Source organism: Kryptolebias marmoratus, linkage group LG15 (genome assembly GCF_001649575.2).
Source record: "Kryptolebias marmoratus isolate JLee-2015 linkage group LG15, ASM164957v2, whole genome shotgun sequence".
In the NCBI taxonomy this organism is placed as follows: Eukaryota; Metazoa; Chordata; class Actinopteri; order Cyprinodontiformes; family Rivulidae; genus Kryptolebias; species Kryptolebias marmoratus.
In genome coordinates, this window is record NC_051444.1 from 20598605 (window position 1) to 20615536 (window position 16932).

General features: G+C 40.8%; 2 protein-coding genes across 8 annotated transcripts in view; one reads left to right on the forward strand and one right to left on the reverse strand.

The window, feature by feature from the left end:
- Positions 1 to 12977, forward strand: part of si:ch211-186j3.6 (neural-cadherin) — a 262973-nt gene extending 249996 nt beyond the window's left edge. For both annotated transcript variants that reach the window (XM_017419612.3, XM_025006687.2), the window contains exons 36-37: positions 7373 to 7527; positions 11083 to 12977. In XM_017419612.3, coding sequence (XP_017275101.1) covers positions 7373 to 7527; positions 11083 to 11685 — 758 coding nt within the window. In that variant the 3' untranslated portion in view covers positions 11686 to 12977. The remainder of the gene's footprint in view (positions 1 to 7372; positions 7528 to 11082) is intronic.
- A 463-nt stretch (positions 12978 to 13440) lies between these two features.
- dpy19l3 (dpy-19 like C-mannosyltransferase 3) overlaps positions 13441 to 16932 on the reverse strand; it is a 51614-nt gene continuing 48122 nt past the window's right edge. For 5 of the 6 annotated variants that reach the window (XM_017419614.3, XM_017419613.3, XM_017419616.3 and 2 more), the window contains one exon: positions 13441 to 15232. The gene's annotated coding sequence lies outside the window, so the exon portion shown is untranslated. The remainder of the gene's footprint in view (positions 15233 to 16932) is intronic. The other variant, XR_005234137.1, reaches the window with a different exon arrangement.

Below are 16932 nucleotides of genomic sequence, written 5' to 3' on the forward strand. Positions count from 1 at the left end.
TTGGGAATCCAACAGTATGTCGTACTGGTTCTGCATTTAGGAGTAGATTGAGAAATTTTTCTCTGAAACTGAAATCCTTCGTTGTCCGTGATGAAATATTAAACTTATTTTGTGTTGTCCACATCCTCGTCCCTCATGAGCAGAAGAATAATAGAGGTTTTTATTTATTTATTTTGTATCTTTCTCTGCACAACACAGGGCTGATGCATAATGAATTCAAATACTTGTAGAGCATTTGTTGAACAGACTAAAAATCACTTTTTAAATAATTTCATTTTGTGTTTAGTTGGTGATTTTTGGGGGATTTCTTACATTTATTATCACCTGTCAACATGAAAAACAGGCAGTTGTGTAATTGTCTCTGTATGTTTGTGTTTCTGCATGTGTGTGTTCATTTATCTTTCAAGTTTCTTATCAAAATATATCATGGACTACTGAGCAAATTTGAATAAAACAAGAATCATTGGATGCACATCTACAAATAATTTACTTTTAGAGTCATCCTGATTCAAGATGGTTGCCACAAGTACTCAGCATTAGCCAACAAAATATCAAGAGTAACTCAGTCAATTTCACAAATATTGAGCTAAAATTTGGTGTGGTAGTAGCCAAGAGTTATTAACAACATGTACTCTGAGTGCTAACAGATCACACAGCATCTGTGTTCAAACGTTTGGCATGCTATCTGGCAGAAAATATGCGTTCCTTCAAGAAAGGTTATTTTATTGTGCTTTTATTTTGTTGTAACATTTTTATTTATTTAGTTAGTTTTTAAACAAAACAAAATAAACAACCAACCAAAAAAAAACCTGTCAGTCCTGAACTGTCCAGAATCCATTAATAATAAATATATGGTTTTAATCTACCATATTTCTGTAAATCTACTAATTTAGAGGTGTGTACAAGTGGAAATTGATTGTACTTGTGTTTTTAGAAGATTCTTATTAGCTGCATATTGGTGTGTGATAGATCAAGCACACGGAGACAGATGGCTGTAGTAAACAGAATTATAGTTTGATGGGGTAAAAATCCATTCTGTATTATTGACTTGTGTTGATGCACTCATTGACACTGATCTCATTGCAGGGCAGCTCGGATATTGATTTTCTGACTGGAAATCCCATTACACACACACACGCACACACTTTTCCAGCATCATTTGAACTGTTCAAAGTACAATGAATTCCCGTGAACATTGGATATCCTCCCTGTGGATCCCCTCCTACATAAAAAGGACCTTTACTGCGGTCTCTATGGGATTCTCAAATGAGTTTTGTTTTTTTGTTTTTTCAATCTTGAAATATTTTTCTTTTAGCAAATCTTACGAAATAAGAATAGTTAAAAAATGCAAATTAAAAACAAAAGGAAAAATACAACAAAAGGTTGAAGTTGTATTTTTGACTTGACTAAATTTACTGTACTCAGTATTTTGTCTTCTGAAAATATTAGTTGTTCATATACAGCAGGGTTTGTCAGTGAAATTTGCTTAAGGACTCAGTTGTTGTTTCTTTATATATAAATATATATATACACACATATATATATGTATGTATATATGTTTTCCTCATCAGCTTATATATATTGTTATTATGTCATTACGGTATTTTATTTAATTTAAAGCCCTTTTTAAGTCTTTGGACTTCCAGGGCCACTCTTGGCCATTTTTAATTGTTTATTTGAAATTGTTTTTGGTTTATATATTTATATATATATATGTTCCACAAGCCACTATTTGAAATTGCTGTGGGATGTTATATTACATTAATGCAGAGACATCAGAGTGACATTCACAAGTGGCTGGACTAGAATAGGAAGCCAGAATAGGAGGTGCATCCATGAGAAGTAAAAAATAATTTAAACAATTATTGACTAATCCACTAATTTATATAAAAAAAGAGAACTCAGTTGACTAACAGAATAATCATTAGTTGCAGCCTTACTGCCATCACTCACGTACAAAACTCCAAGATCCAAGAGGACTCTAATTGAGAGGCATGGATTTGGAGTTACTCTCACACCATCTCACACTCTGCTATAAACCGCCCCAGTGCATGCTGAAGATCATTGCCTGCATATGCCAACAGAACCACACCATTGCAGACTTGTGGCCCAACTTTAATGAAATCATGCATTATAGAGTAGCAAATAAAACCCTCGGTGAGACCCGAGCCAGTCTACCTTTGGGGGAGTAGTTGTATCATCTTGTGGTGTTGATAGAACAAGGACTCAGCTGGAGCTCTACATCCAGCTCAGGTTGTTGGCCCTTCATTCTTGGGGTTAAACGGAGAGCAGCTTCAAAAGGAAGGTAGAGGGAGAAACCCATTCAAGAAAGACTTGAATAAAAAGTAGAGGGGAGCATATCGCAGGAGTAAGAGCAGAGAAGAGCAGTCAGAAAGTTAAACAAATAAAACGATGGTCAAAGACGGCACAGGACCTTGGAGGCTTTGTAAACAAATAAACACATAATCTTTCTCTTCAGGCTCTCTCTCTCTCTCTCTCATACACACACACACACACACACACACACTGTCAGAGAAATACCGATCAAATTCTCCATTTCTGTGTTTGCCCTCTAGAGAGGGCTTTGAACAGAGCAGATTCATCTTGTACACCCTGACCCCCAGCTTCTCTGCTCACCTCTCCATGGAGCTCACTACAGCCACTAATTCACACACACACACACACACACACACTCGCAGCTCAGCAGAGTGGAGCAGCAGAATGTGGAAACGCATAAAAGACAGAAACTCTGCCACCATAAACTGAACAGTAACACCTCATAGTTGCAGTTTATTTTCCCTCACTGGTTATTATCGTGTGTATTTTTCCCTTTATGTGGGCGCGAGCTCTAATGCACAGGATATTGATTCAAGCAGTGTGGTGCAGTCATCTTCACAGCAGCTCAACATCTGATTTCTTCTGTTCACATGTCATCCTGGCTTTTTTTCTTCTGTGGAAAAGATAAATATTTAAAGGAGTCTATGTGAAGTCTAATGTTTGGTGTTTAGATCACACAACTGCACATAAAGAAACACAGCCTGCTTCATTTAGTTCTCTAAATGCAAATATAAAAGAAGTCATGATTCTTGCTATTAAGGATAACGATGCATGATTGAAGCACCATTTTTACTTTTCACCCAAAATATTTTTTAAATTTTTCTCAATTTTTGATTTGCTCCTCCTCCTGCAGCTTTAGAAAAAAATCAGAAAAATACATCAAAGCATGCGGCTCAATTGGAAATGTGTGTACTTTGATTTTTCTTATTTTTTGGTAGCAGTATGTTGTCTAGCTAAAAAATTTAAATGTGAAAACCCAGCCCCTTTTTGAACCTCTAAAGCTGAGTTATAAAATCACAGTAGAAACAGTTTAAACAGGTTCTGGAATATTGGAGCTAACATGATGAAACCTGCAGTTTGATCAGTTTTTTTGCACAATAACAGTTTGTGTTCAGTGGTTTTTGAAGTTGTAACTCCTGTGTGTTCAACTTGGAGTGTGTTGGTTTCACACACACTAACCAGTGAGCTGCCTAAACTTCGCAAGATTTTTCTACACAAACTCTTCTTTTTTTCCACTATTTCTTTATTTATTTAACAGTTTATGCATCAAAATGTAGGCATTTCTTTTTTTATTATTTTTTTATTTTCACCATGGGTGTTTGTCACTGCTCAGTGATTTACAGTTTCCTCTCAGCTCCCCTCAGAGTGCAGTGTGCACGCCCAAAATCTCATCAACTCCCATTATGTCTGAGTTCTAAGTTTTCTCTTTAAAACTAGAAGTGAAGTGTTTTTCATCATGGTGGTTCCTACATAAAACACAGCAGGCATGTAAGAATCACATGCGAGCACCAGACATTACTGATTCAGGAAATGTTTTTGTTTAATCTACAATTTTTGCAAAGTGACAGTTTAAAGATTACCTTTAATTCTACAGTTGTCTGCCTGTCCTATTAGGTATGTTGGCAGGGAGTGACAAACACTGATGTGTGGTTACCATGGCAACCCCAATGAGTAACTGGGAGAAACTTATTTTGATTTTTAAACAGTTCATATATTAAATTGTCAGGATTTTATCAGCTTAGATTATTACAGAAGAAAGTCCCAAATTTAGTTTTATATAGCAGAAAGTTGATTGCATTGGTAGTTTTTTTTAATGTTTTAGTTTTTACTTGTTATTGAGCAGCGTGTTTCTGTGAGAGAGCCTGGAACTGCAGCTGACATGTTATTCAAAAATCCACGTTCCTCCTGCTGATCTGTCATTTTGCTTTTTAAAACATTTGAAATAAAACTAACTCATTGAATGTGGCTCCGCTGTGCAACAGGTCTGCAGTTTGTTGACAGGTTAGGTTAGGTTAGGTGAAGAATAAGTTCTCCTGGTTTGCTGTAATGTAGATATTCCTGACGCTGCCGCGGCGTGTGATGGTTTTTGGACTTTTTGTGTTCCCTGAACTTTGTTATAACAAAGGTCTGACCTCACTGTGTCTCAGTCTCCCAGCAGTGCTAGTCTTAGTATTAAGTCCTGAGAGAAACATTGATGCTGCTGAAATGGCTGCTTCATAACCCTGTTTCCATTTCTTCATTTCCCTCTGTCTTAAAGGAAGTTCTGTCAATGAGGGTCTCTGTATCTGAGTCAGTGGACTGAACCCAGGACCTTGTTTTTGCAGGTTCACTGCCTCTCCAGCATCAAGGCGACCCGGTCAGCAGTTTGCCATGTGTCTCCTGCCAAAACAATGCTCTGCCTCACTGTGTCTTTATCTTCTTCCTTTTCCGGTTCACTAGCCATTAAAAGCCATATTGGCACTTTAAAAATCAACAGTGAACCTCTTGAAACAATTTAGTCCTATAAATCTGCCAGACGCTGAAGTTGTGGTGAGGGCGACAAGTTGACAGTAAATGAGTATTGATCTTTCGTCTCATGCCGTGCAGCTGCTTTCTAGCTGAGTGAGTTTATTCCTACAGAGTTGTCAGAGGGAGGCCTGTTTAATGGGAAGTTATCAATTCAGTGTGGAGTTTGAGTACCTTCAGTCAGTGTGCTTACATGATGGACCGGCTCCTGGGCTTTATTTGTGATGTGGGAGAAAGAATAAAAATATTTAAAAAATAAAAGTAGAGTTAGACAGAGAAGACAGGGTAGGAGCAGGAAATATTTGAAAAAAATAATAAAAAAGCAGGGTTTGAGTTGTTTAAGGTCTCACATTAATGGGATTTGAAGAGCCTGGGTATTTATAATGCTGCTGGTATGGGATTGGTGCTTTTCTCAAATGTGATTAAATGCTTCTCTGCTATGGAGCCTTTGCAAAAACAGATTTGAAGATAGAGTGTAGTGTGACTCAGAATATAATTCAGTCAGTTAATGACATTTGCGTGTGAATGATTAAATATTTTCTTTTAAAAAAAACATGGCAGTCAGGCTCTACAAGTCGCCTCGGTTTCAGTTCAGTGGGGAAAGAGCAGCTGGATTGTGGAGAGAGAAACAGTGGGAGCCTGTGTGGGTGGAAAGCAGGTTAATAAAATAGAAAGGCTAGTGAGTTGTGAAGTAAATACTAAGGCTAGGGGTGATAGGTATGAGACAAAACACACAGGAATTGTCAGACATTTGAAAAGGTCACAGTTACGGCGGAGTGGGGGGAAAACATGCAGATTGGCTGAACTGTGCGTTTGTGTGTGAGCTGTCCAGAGTCGGCTTCTTACCTCAATGTTTACTCATGTAACTGGAGGAAATCACATTTATACATTACACATTTTCTCTCTCCCATATATATATATATATGTGTGTGTGTATGTGTGTTTAAATTAGTCTTGAGCACAGCTGTCAGGTCACCAATTACCTTCCCTTGCCAAGTGCATTGGTAGCACTCCTCTAATACCATTTACTGTCGAACTCTGTTAAAGCTCCCTGCAGCGCCTGTAATCTAAATCTCTACACCTACAAAGCCTGTCAGTCATATGAGTATTATTAGCCTTTACTACAGAGATATTAGCAGATGTACAGAAAGAGGGATGGGAGTAGTTCTGTTCTGTACTAAAATGAGTTCCTGTGTGTGTGCATGTGCGTGTGTGTTAGACTTTAATTAAAAAACTGCTACTGGTCAGTGAGCCAGTTATGTCAAGCCCTGATGTAACAAGAGTTTCTGATGTGAGAAGCTGCTCAACTTTAAAGTGGGGAAAAGTTTCAGTGAAATCCATGAAATATTAAATAATAGGGGGGGAAAAAAAAGTGTGTATGAAGGAAAGTTCCTGAGATGGATGAGAGTGCTTTGCACAAGCTACATTATTAATGTGAATCATAGAATAGATTAGAGTCAGAGTCAGACAACTTTATTAGTCTCAATGGGCAATTCATTCATTAATAGAGTTAATTACCACAGTAGGAAAAAAAACATCTGGGTTGGATGCCTGTGGTGTTTTTCAGCCATGAGTAACTAGGGGGAGGTCCAGTGTTGTTTGATCCAGGACTTTCGACAGATTACATTTCTCGAGAGGCCTCAGGATCAGCTGGGACAAAGAACATCCGGTGGGCCCCGCTCAGTTCGTTGCTATGGTGAAAATGGTTTTGAACTTTTGATGGATCGATGGGTGGATGGAGTAAATCCACTGAATTAAATAAAAGTGCTCCAGCTCTTTCTATCCATGTGCCAGCTTTTAGTTGTGGCTGAGCACAATTCAAAAGTCCTCCAACATTTTTCAGCTTGTTGCTTTGCTTTTATGACCCTGTGAGTGTTTGGATCATTCTGACCTCTAACATCAGCTTTGTTCTGCCTGCAGCAGGTAGCTGCTTCGTGAAAGCTTTTTGAAAAACCAAAGTGTGCTGCGGCAGTTTAACACTGTGAAGCATTTAACAGCTCAAAGATGATAACATTGCTTTTCTCATAGTATGGGGAAGATCTAAACAGAGAAAGCAGAGTGAAGTTTGGACTTAATTGGCGTCAAATGCTTTTTGCAAATGAGTTCTAATTTTGTTTTGTCGGTGGTGGATTTATAAAGCTGCTGACATGTGCTCACAGTCAGTTTGTTGTTGTGGAACTGGTCTCTGGGGTTACATAACTCCCTTATGCCAAATGTACCACTATAATAGTGATTTTTAAGTTTGGTTTTATATGAAAAATATCAATAAATAAATTAAAAAAATACATCAACTTCCTGAGCAATAAAATAGTTAATCAAACTGAGTTCTTAAGCATCTTTATCATTTGATTTCAAAACTGTAACTCATTTCAGCTCTCATTATCACCAAATGATACTCAAGGCCAGCTCCATCAAAGTGCTCCCCTCTCTCTCGGGGCATACCTTAATTGCCTGAAGGATTTTGATCTTTTAATTTGTGATGCTAATGGCTGTGCTGCTGAATCGTCACCGCTGTCCGTCTTTACTGCAGTGCTGCTGCTGGGCATTTTCCTCTACACTCGCTGGAGGTCCTACAAAGGGCTGAAGGAGGGCGTGTACCATGTGTCTGCACACCACGACGGCTGGGAGGACATCCGGGAGAACGTGCTCAACTACGACGAGGAGGGAGGCGGGGAGGAGGACCAGGTACGCCGCTCGGATGCACGTGCGCTCCCTGTTACAGGAAGTTCCAAACACACTGCAAGGCCTGCTTTAACTCACCTTTAAATAACACTTTAATGCTGCACTCGTGCTTCCATGGAGAGGAAATGTTTCTACGTACGTGATTTTAATTTTAGTGACTGTGGCTACATTTAATTTTTAGCAGCTTGGCGTTGGCTACATGGAAGCAGCTTTGCAGTGGATTAAGTCAATTCAATTTGGACTCAAATTCTGCAGTGTGTGAGGTAGTGTTTTAATTAGGCCCACGCAAAATCCTTATCTCCCCTCTCCACCAGCCAGTGTAACCCACATGCACTCAGCGCTGCTTAAGAGCTTGCATAATATCAAAGCTTTGATCGAAGCAAAAATATGTGGCTGCTTCATCGCTACACACACTCACACGCTCGCACTTAAAGTAGTAAGTAGAAGGTGTCAAGATGGACGTAAAACAGAAGCTTCCAGTTTGAGACCTCGAGTTTCCCACCATTTTATAATTTGAGCCAGAAGTCAACGTGACTCAACCCAGACCTGCTATGTGTTTGCTGTAGTGAATTAATCACTCTTTGAGCACCCTGACAGCCACATGAAACTACATCACCTGACATGTTGCAGCCTGTCACTAACTCAACAAGTTTTCTATTTGCGATTACCATTTTTCTGACCTTATAAGAGTGTCTGAAGAGTGTAAGACTTCTCAAGCGTCTCAGTGTGGACCCGTTTCTTCCCCGCCTCAGCTTTAGGATACAAGAAATGACTATTGAAACACCATCAAAGCAATACTGAACATTTAATTTTGTCATTATTCCAACCTGATTGACTGTTTAATTAGATTTTTGCAACAAACCTATGGCCATAAATTGTCAAGATTAAAATCAATTTGTTTGAACAGGTAGAGACATTTTTTTGTTTCTTTTTCTGCAACACACAAAGGAAGGGTGTTTTGTTGCAGATGGCATCAAAATGATCATCATTGTTTTTGCTCATCTCGAGAGGAACTGACCAGTCCTGGGTCCAGGCCAAAAACTACTCTTTGACACTTACCAAACGTGGTGAAAAAGAAACTCAGATGGCGCACAGCTTCTGTGTGGTTCAAACTGCAGCAGAGACATGCGTCCACACAGCCGGTGTTACCGCGACATGCAGGCTGGCCTCAAAGGAAGATTTGCAGTGACACACTGAAGTTTGGCATCTATAAATGGGTCCAAAATTTACTTCATAAAAACGTCTAACATTAAGGTGTTCAGCTTTAAATTTGTTACAGATGTTCTGGTATTTGTTTTGGTGAGTTACCTATGAGTATAAATAAATCATTTTGTAGCTGAGGGAATATTTTAGTACTGTCTGTAATTTATGAACCACTTTTCTCCCCTGATGCTTCAGCAAGGCTTTAATAAAGAGAACACCACTGTTCTCAGGTCTGCTGTAGGAAAGAACAATGAGACAGGAAGTTAGAAAATGGACAGTTAGACAGTCACAGGGCTCTGTGTCCTTTACATTAAAAAATATATATATTTTTAAGGCAAAAGAAAGAAAAACTAATTTAATAGTTCCAGAGAGAAAAATGACACATTTTGATTTATGCCAAGCTGTTTCAGCCTTTTCCTTATATGTGAGAAACTAGTAAATTGAGTGGCTCGGTTAGAGATAAATAAAGCACTAGGTTGCAGCGTAAAGTCATAAAAAGAATCAACAAAAATGAGAAAAAAAATTGATGGTGATTTATGACACCAAAAACTATACTTAATACCATTTTTTAGACACAAGTCTTTATTTTTTTTCCATAAGAATAACTCATAGTATCTTACAACAACACCATATTTTGATGCCTTAAAATGGAGACATGTCCAATAGATGTGCAAAACTTTAATTACTGCTTTTTCAGAAACTAGCTGTATGTACAGTGAATACTTTACATTTTCTGATGGATTTGGAAAATGACTGCAGTGTGTGTCAGTAAGTTAGATAAATAAAGTAGCATACAAGCCAACAAACATTAACTTAACAGCAAAACTGATCACCTCATTTGAAACACATTCCAGTCGAGACTTCAGTCATATTTTGCTAATGAAAAGAAGCTGTAGACATGGTGAATTCATAATAACTTACGTGTCTACTAATGTGACAAACAGCAGTATACATTCTATGTACAGATTGCAGAAAATGTGGAGCTAAAAACCGCTAAAACAACCATTGACTATTCCATGTTTTTAAGACATAAACATGACTCAGGTGGATGTTATTTTTGGAGCTACAGTAAAGGGAAGGGCCAGAGAGCCACAGGCTGGAGACCCCTGGATGATCAGAATCAGAATAGTTGACTTTGATGGAGAAAGTGACACAGTTTGAAAGAAGCTGACACAGCAATCCAGTCTTGGAGTGATGTATTGTTCAGTACATTAGCAACAAACAAAATACAGGTAAGTTATAAGATAATTTACCTGTATACCATTTATTTGGTCTAACAAAGACAGAACAAAAGGAGCTTCGTCTGTATTCATTGTGGTACTTTGGAGCTTCTAAGTTTTCAGAAGACTAATTAAAAAAAGATGTCTCACCTTCAATCCAGACCCATAAAATAATTCTGCATTTAATTAGGCATGTTCTCACACTTTGGATTGTATCTTTACTGATGCAGAAATGTGGGCGTAGAGAGACTGGCCTTCGCAGCCTTTGTAGTTTGTGCAGAAAGTTTGGAATTATTCAGAATCGTACGGCACACTATTATCTGTTTCATGGGAATTCTGAGCTAGCTTCATTTTTCAGACCTTGTTCCCTGTGCTCATGTCTTACTCAATCTGTGTTAATGCTGAAAAATGTCCACAAGCTTCTGTCCTTTATCCACTGTCACCTGCAGTCAAACAGTCCTGGGGGCTTGTACGGGGTTCAAGCTTCTGTTAAATTCTCTTGTCGCCTCATTTGACATCTCTCTGGAAATAATAAAAAAGGACACTTGTCACTTAATCAGCTTTACAAAAGCCACCCACTCCTCCTCCACACATGTGCATCATTTTATCCTCCTCTTCCTCCCACGAACTTCTTTCTCCCCATCTCTGAGCCGTGGTTAAAGTTCTGCTGGAATCACATTAGTGTTGAAGCGAGTTCCAGTTTACAGTACGTCAGAGTAACAGCAGCTGCTAACCTTGGTTCACCAGCTTGTAGTGGATAGACAGGAAGAAGTCTCATCTCCTGTTTGAATCACCTCACTCATATTTTTGTCCTCAGGGTCACAATCGCTCACACAGAGAAACTAAAGCCACGTCCTCTCAGAGACAGTAAATGGAGATGGATTGGAAACTTAAACAGGCGGAACGTTCACAGTAAATGTAATGAGGGAAGCTGATTGTTTTTCTGCTCTGCTTTCATTTTTCTGCCTTCTTGCTGTCACATTTCATTTTTTTCTGCTTCATCTCTCTCCCACAAACACCCAGTCGATCACTGGCCTGTTTTTTTTTTCTCTTTCTTTCTTTTGTCTCTCCTTTGCTCTCATCTCCTTCATACAATTTCTGTTCTGACTGCATCTCGTCCTGTTTGTGTTTCCAGAACGCCTACGACATGGCAGAGCTGCAGAAGTCCCTCCAGCCGAGCCCGGCCCAGTCGGTCCAGTACTGCCGCTCCAAAGCCCTGCACCACCCGCCTCCCTCCCACCACCACCACCTTCTGCACCAGGCGCCCCCAGCCCTGCCCTCTGCTCAGCCTCTGGACCCCCTCAGTCGCACATCCAGCTCGACGACCCTGCCCCCCTCTGCCGCCTCCACTTCCTCCACAGCCACCACCACCACCAGTCTCCGCAGGGATGTGCCCCCCACCAGGCCTCCAGCCCAAGGCCAGGCGCGCCCCCCCCAGCTGGCGCGGCGGTCCCTGTCGTTCTCCAGCCAGGACCTGGCTCGTTACCTGTGTGAGATCATCCGCGACGCTGACCAGCACCCAGATTCTGGGCCTTTTGACTCCCTCCAGGTGTTCTCCACCGAGGGAGGTGGCTCACCTGCCGGCTCCCTCAGCTCCTTCAGCTCAGCAGGACTAGATGGAGGGAGCTCAGGGGATGGGGGAGGGGAGGCGAGGAGGGAGGAGACGCTCGGAGAGTGGGGGCCTCGCTTCGAGAAGCTGCGGGCGCTGTACGAGCGCGCCGAGGCCAGCGACCTCTGAGCTTCAGCACTCAGACTGATGGGAGCCCGATAACGGGACGCCTGCAAAATTAATTAACAGACGCTTAGTGATGAACGAGGCGAGAAAACGGCGAGAGACTGACTGACAAAGAGTCACGCTCCTGTCAGTCGAACAGACAAATGGAAGGATCTGTGTCAAAGCAGCTCCAGGAAGACTGGTTCAGGAGCAAATGTTATCTACATCATTATCTCCGTCAGTCTCCACTCGGGTTCCTCACAACAATGAAGCTGAGCCTCACCGTCAGAAACACCAGAACCACTCACACTCACTAAAATGTGAAAATGAGTCGTTTTATTTTAAACCTGGGCAAATGAGCACCAGTAAAAAGAAAAAAAAAGATGTATTTTTTAATCACCTTGCTGCTGAATGAACCTTTTGTAAATAAGGGACACGTATTCCACACTGCGCTGTCACATGATCAGACTGGGACCATGTAATACAGAGTTTACTATAGTGGACACATCGTGTTCTTGCTGCTTGGCTGTACACAGCTTCTGTCAATGTTTGTATGAGAGAAAGAAAAACAAAAAAACTTTGACTATCGCTGGGTGCCAGGGTGAGATTTTTTTTTTTTTCTGTCTTCTGCTGGTTGAGTAATTTCGTATTGGTTGACTTTCAAGTTCCAAAGCTCTGTGGGTTGTAAGACATCAAGCTTTCTCTACTTAGTACTGCACTCGCGTCTTCATTTGATTTCCTATTCTCATTCGCGCTCCACCGCCGATCGTTCCTGCTCACCCAAGGGGGGCTGCGGAGGCCGCACAAAAATTCAAACAGATTCGTAACAAAGAAGTGCAAGTGGACGTGTGGACTGCAGGAGGGAGGAAATGCTTGCTCTGTTGCTCTGTTTGGCGTGCGCGCCTCCTCAGGCATACCAAATGTGGCAGCAGCGAGAGACTGTTTTAACAGACGATTGCTCGGCGGAATACAAACTACGTCAAGCAGCTTTCCAAGGTGACTACTCAACAAATACAAATAAATGCAGCAGGCGATCGGAGGAGATCCATGTGGATTATACACGTTCTACGTCTCGGTGCCATGTGCAGTTCACACACTCACTGAACTTATAATTGTGTTAAAATCATACTGTGAATCGTCAGCACTCTGGCAGTTCCCACCACCTTCTTCATATCACAAGGGCTGATGGTTCTCCCAACCCCCCCTCGTATCTCCTCACAATCCCCTTCCTGCAGCTTTTGACCTGGTGAGAACAATTTATCTAAAAGGAACAGGAAAAAAAAAGGAAGCAAAGTGTAAGAAGGAGCAGCTCCCTCTCACCTTTGATAAGACCGATGATTACGTGGTGGAGGGTTGAATCAGAGAGCAAATCATGAAGGGAGACAGAGTTCCTGGCCCCGTGGTGACGGGGAAGCAGCGGCTTGTTTTACAGCAAACAGCTGCACTTTCCCTTTTCTCTCTTTTAGTCGCGTCTTCATCTCAGCAGAGCTGTGCCTGTCAGCAGTGAGGGGGTCAGGGGTTAGGAGCGTGTGAACACGTCAGGTCACTAATCCTAATGGGAGCTGATGGCTCGCTGTCATGCTGGACAAACCAAAGCACTGAGTGGACTTTCATAACAGTTGGCAGATGGGGTCGAATCCCAGATTACAGCTTTCTAGAAACATGCTATTTTCAGCTGAAGCAACAATGCCTCCGTCATACACTTAAAAGACTTGGCAAACAGTCAAGGAAGCCTGCAAAATGATGCCTGAAAGGGCTTCTTATTTTTCCATTAGACCATGGGGATTTGGGGATGCTTGGATTTTATTTCTCTTTTGAGCGAGGCCGAGCCTGAGCCACAGAGGTGAAACATGAAGACGCCTCATTCTTCACTTCTCCCGCAGCAGGTTTACTTCCCAACATTGTACCATAAAACGGATTCCTAAATGTTGTGTTCTGGGTGCAGACTTGTTGTGAACAAAGTTAATGTTTTTACCTCATTTGTAAATACAGAGAGATTAAATACACGTATTTGCTTTTTGACAAGAAAAGCAGCATAGGCTTGAAATGTGCAGCATAAGAGGAACAAAAAAAAAAAGAATCTAACGGAACATATTTTCTATCAACATGATGGTGATGAGCTTTTGACAGTTATATAAGTGTTTTGTATTTGCTTTGATCTCTTTTCTCAATAAATCCATTTATTTGCACCAAAGTGTGAGCTGAATCATGATGGCAGCTGGAGAACCTCAGGTTTCCTGCACGCAAAATCTAGGTTTGACATTTTCAGCATTTGTAAAGGCTTCAAATACAAACCTAAACTTTACTTTAAGTGCTTCTCCCGTTTTTCTAGGTTACCATGGGAACAGGCAAGCGAGGGCATTTGGCTGCAGCCTCATAGCGTTTCGATCAGATGTTGGGGGTTACAAAGTGGCGTTCAGGGTCCTGACCGTGCGTCTGTATGTGACAGAATGCATGGTCAACACATGACTGCTCACTGGGAAGCTCAAACAGGCAGCAGGAGGGAAAAGTGGAGAAACAGATTTCTGACTGGAGGGGGTCTCACATAATCATGGACAAGGAAAACAGCACTGCCGAGGGGGAGAAAGTACTTTTATTGAACATAAAGTGTTTCATATTAAATTTAAACATAGTGGAGCAAAGTGTCAGGTACTGATGATGTGCTTGGCATGAGAACTCGCAGAGTAAACATGTTCACATAAACTCTGAGTTTAGGAGAAGAACTAGAGACCAAAGGCACCAAAATGCAACGTCTTTTTGTTGGCATAAACAGGACACGTTCTCATGTTGAAGATGATCCTGTTTGGAGTCGCAAGACCTGCAACTGAAACTGATCTGAGTACTTCCACAGCTTGTACCTTTACATTTTCCCAATCAGTCATACTGAGTTAGCTGCCATGTGAAAGAAATCCCTCATTCACTGCTTGATGGGACTTGGTTTGCTCCAGGTGATCAATTTAATCCAATTTTACAGAATGTGATACTTTTGTCTTTTAGGTATTCTTCCAGTGCATTTCAACAGTTCTGACTCATCACTTTCTACTGGGCAGTGAAAGGGGAAGAACATATTTTGCAGACACTGGAGGTGCTGCTCGCTCTCTTTGGCACAGTCCATGGTAATACAATATAAAAACAAACAAAAAGAGGCCAACCAGTCATGAAATGCTTTGATAAGTACACAGGACCAGACTGGGACATTCCTAATCATTTCTGTTATTCCACATAGTCCCTCCTCTTCCACATGTTGACCAATGAGATGCTGTGGTACAAATATAACATACATAGTTTTCCTTAAATACACATTATTTACACTGGAAGTAAAAAGGTGACATGTCATATTTTCTCTTCACAGAATCAGGTGGTGAGAACCATTTAAATGCACATGTCTAAGAACATTACTGAGATGTGATAAAATATCTTAAAATTAAATGGAAGGGATGTGCAGGTCAGTTTGAAGTTGTATTCTGTGGAAAAAAATACAAAAAATTAATTTGTACCTTACCTAATGTAGATTAGTCTGTGTGCAGCCCCAGCTGGGAGAAACAGTTCAGATGGAGTGGATCGCTGCCATCTAATAATTCCAAAGTTTCATAGGTTAGCGAGTACACCATTTACCTTTACACCACTGTAAATACCACAGTACATGCTTAGTTACATTTCTGGTTATTTGAAAATGGCAGCAGCAGCAAGCTATAGCACGTCCAGAAAGTATTGTCTAATGCAAAATTGATGGATGTATAAGTACATGAGGTATAAATATCACCTGTAGCATGAACTGCTAAAACATTTTTAGAAGATTGCTGCCATTTTTAAACAACTATTCACATCAGTGTGTGGATGTGTGGATGAATGATTGTAGTGTGAAGCGCTTTGGAGTCCTTGGACTAGATAAAGCGCTCTACAAGTGCAAGGCCATTTACCATTTAACTACAATCTGCTCTGAAAGTCCATCACTACTCAGACCATAGTAATGATTTCTTTTTTGTCCAAATGGACACCCTGCTATAGTGGATTTTGTTATCCTTAAGTCATTACAATCTTCAAAATTTCTTAGTGGTTCATGGAAACATTATTTAAATCTTTTCACAGCCATCAAGTTTGCATTACACAGATTCTGAAAAAAAAAAAAAGTGAAATCACATCTGGAAGTGCTACAGCTGCTGTATTTGCATTTGCAGTAAACTACATAACTCCATATAAATAACCATGTTTGAAGAAAGAGACAATGATGTAAAAGTTTATAAAATAACATTTGCATCAGCCACAATGAAATGTTTAAAGATGGCAGCAATCCACTTTGGTTTGAGCTGCATTCAGACTAGCCATTAGCTCATCATTTCTGTCGGACGTTAGCCCCGTTTCTCTAAACTGAGGTCAAAGAGCTGAGTACAACATTCCACCTTAAAATGGCCAGAATAGCCCTTTGAGCCAAGTCAGCTACAGCCTCCAAACATTTTATAAAACCACAATTAGGATGAATAATAAGAATAATTCTTAAGCGTTTCCATTAGTTTTTATCTGATTGAGCTTTCAGATCCAAACACAGTGAATGTAGAGCAGTAAAACCTGTGATATCTGAAATGGATTTTAGCCACTTGTTCTTTAAAAAAAACTAGTACAGTTGTGCTGTGTACACACAGTAAATGGTGGTCTTCATTAAAGACAACCACAGGCAGACAGCACGCCTCTGAGTGAACTACTAATCCCAATATGTATGGAAATTACCAGCGCTGGAACTATATCACATTAGTACACTCCTATTAAGCAAACATAATGGAATCACTTTTCTCTCAAATAAAGCGATCCAACGTCTCCTTAATTAAACATCCAATTTGTAGGCAGGACATGGGGAAGAACCGGTGCTGCCGTTCGCCGCTGATCCGATTGGTATGCATTACAACTAGGCCATGGAGTTAACGAACAACACATTTTCAAAAGCCCTGTGACGACCGAGCAGGAGTGTGTAAATTAGCGAAGACAGAGGTCCTTAATAGCATTTGCACAAACACAGGGATGCTACAGGACCGGGGGAAAATGTGAATCCTTCCCACAGAACAGCACAGAGTGTGACTGTCATCACCGCCTCGACCCGCTGAATCCCCTCCTTCAGCTAGAAGGAAGAAAGCGGTTTCAGATCATGGCGAGTCCATGTTCTGATGTGCTCTCATTTCTCTGCTTCTCTTTAACATGAGTCTATTTTGCTGCTTGCCTCCTCCTCATCCTCGCCTTTCCAAACCACAAATCCTCAGTTTGATATGCAAGTGTTGCCCC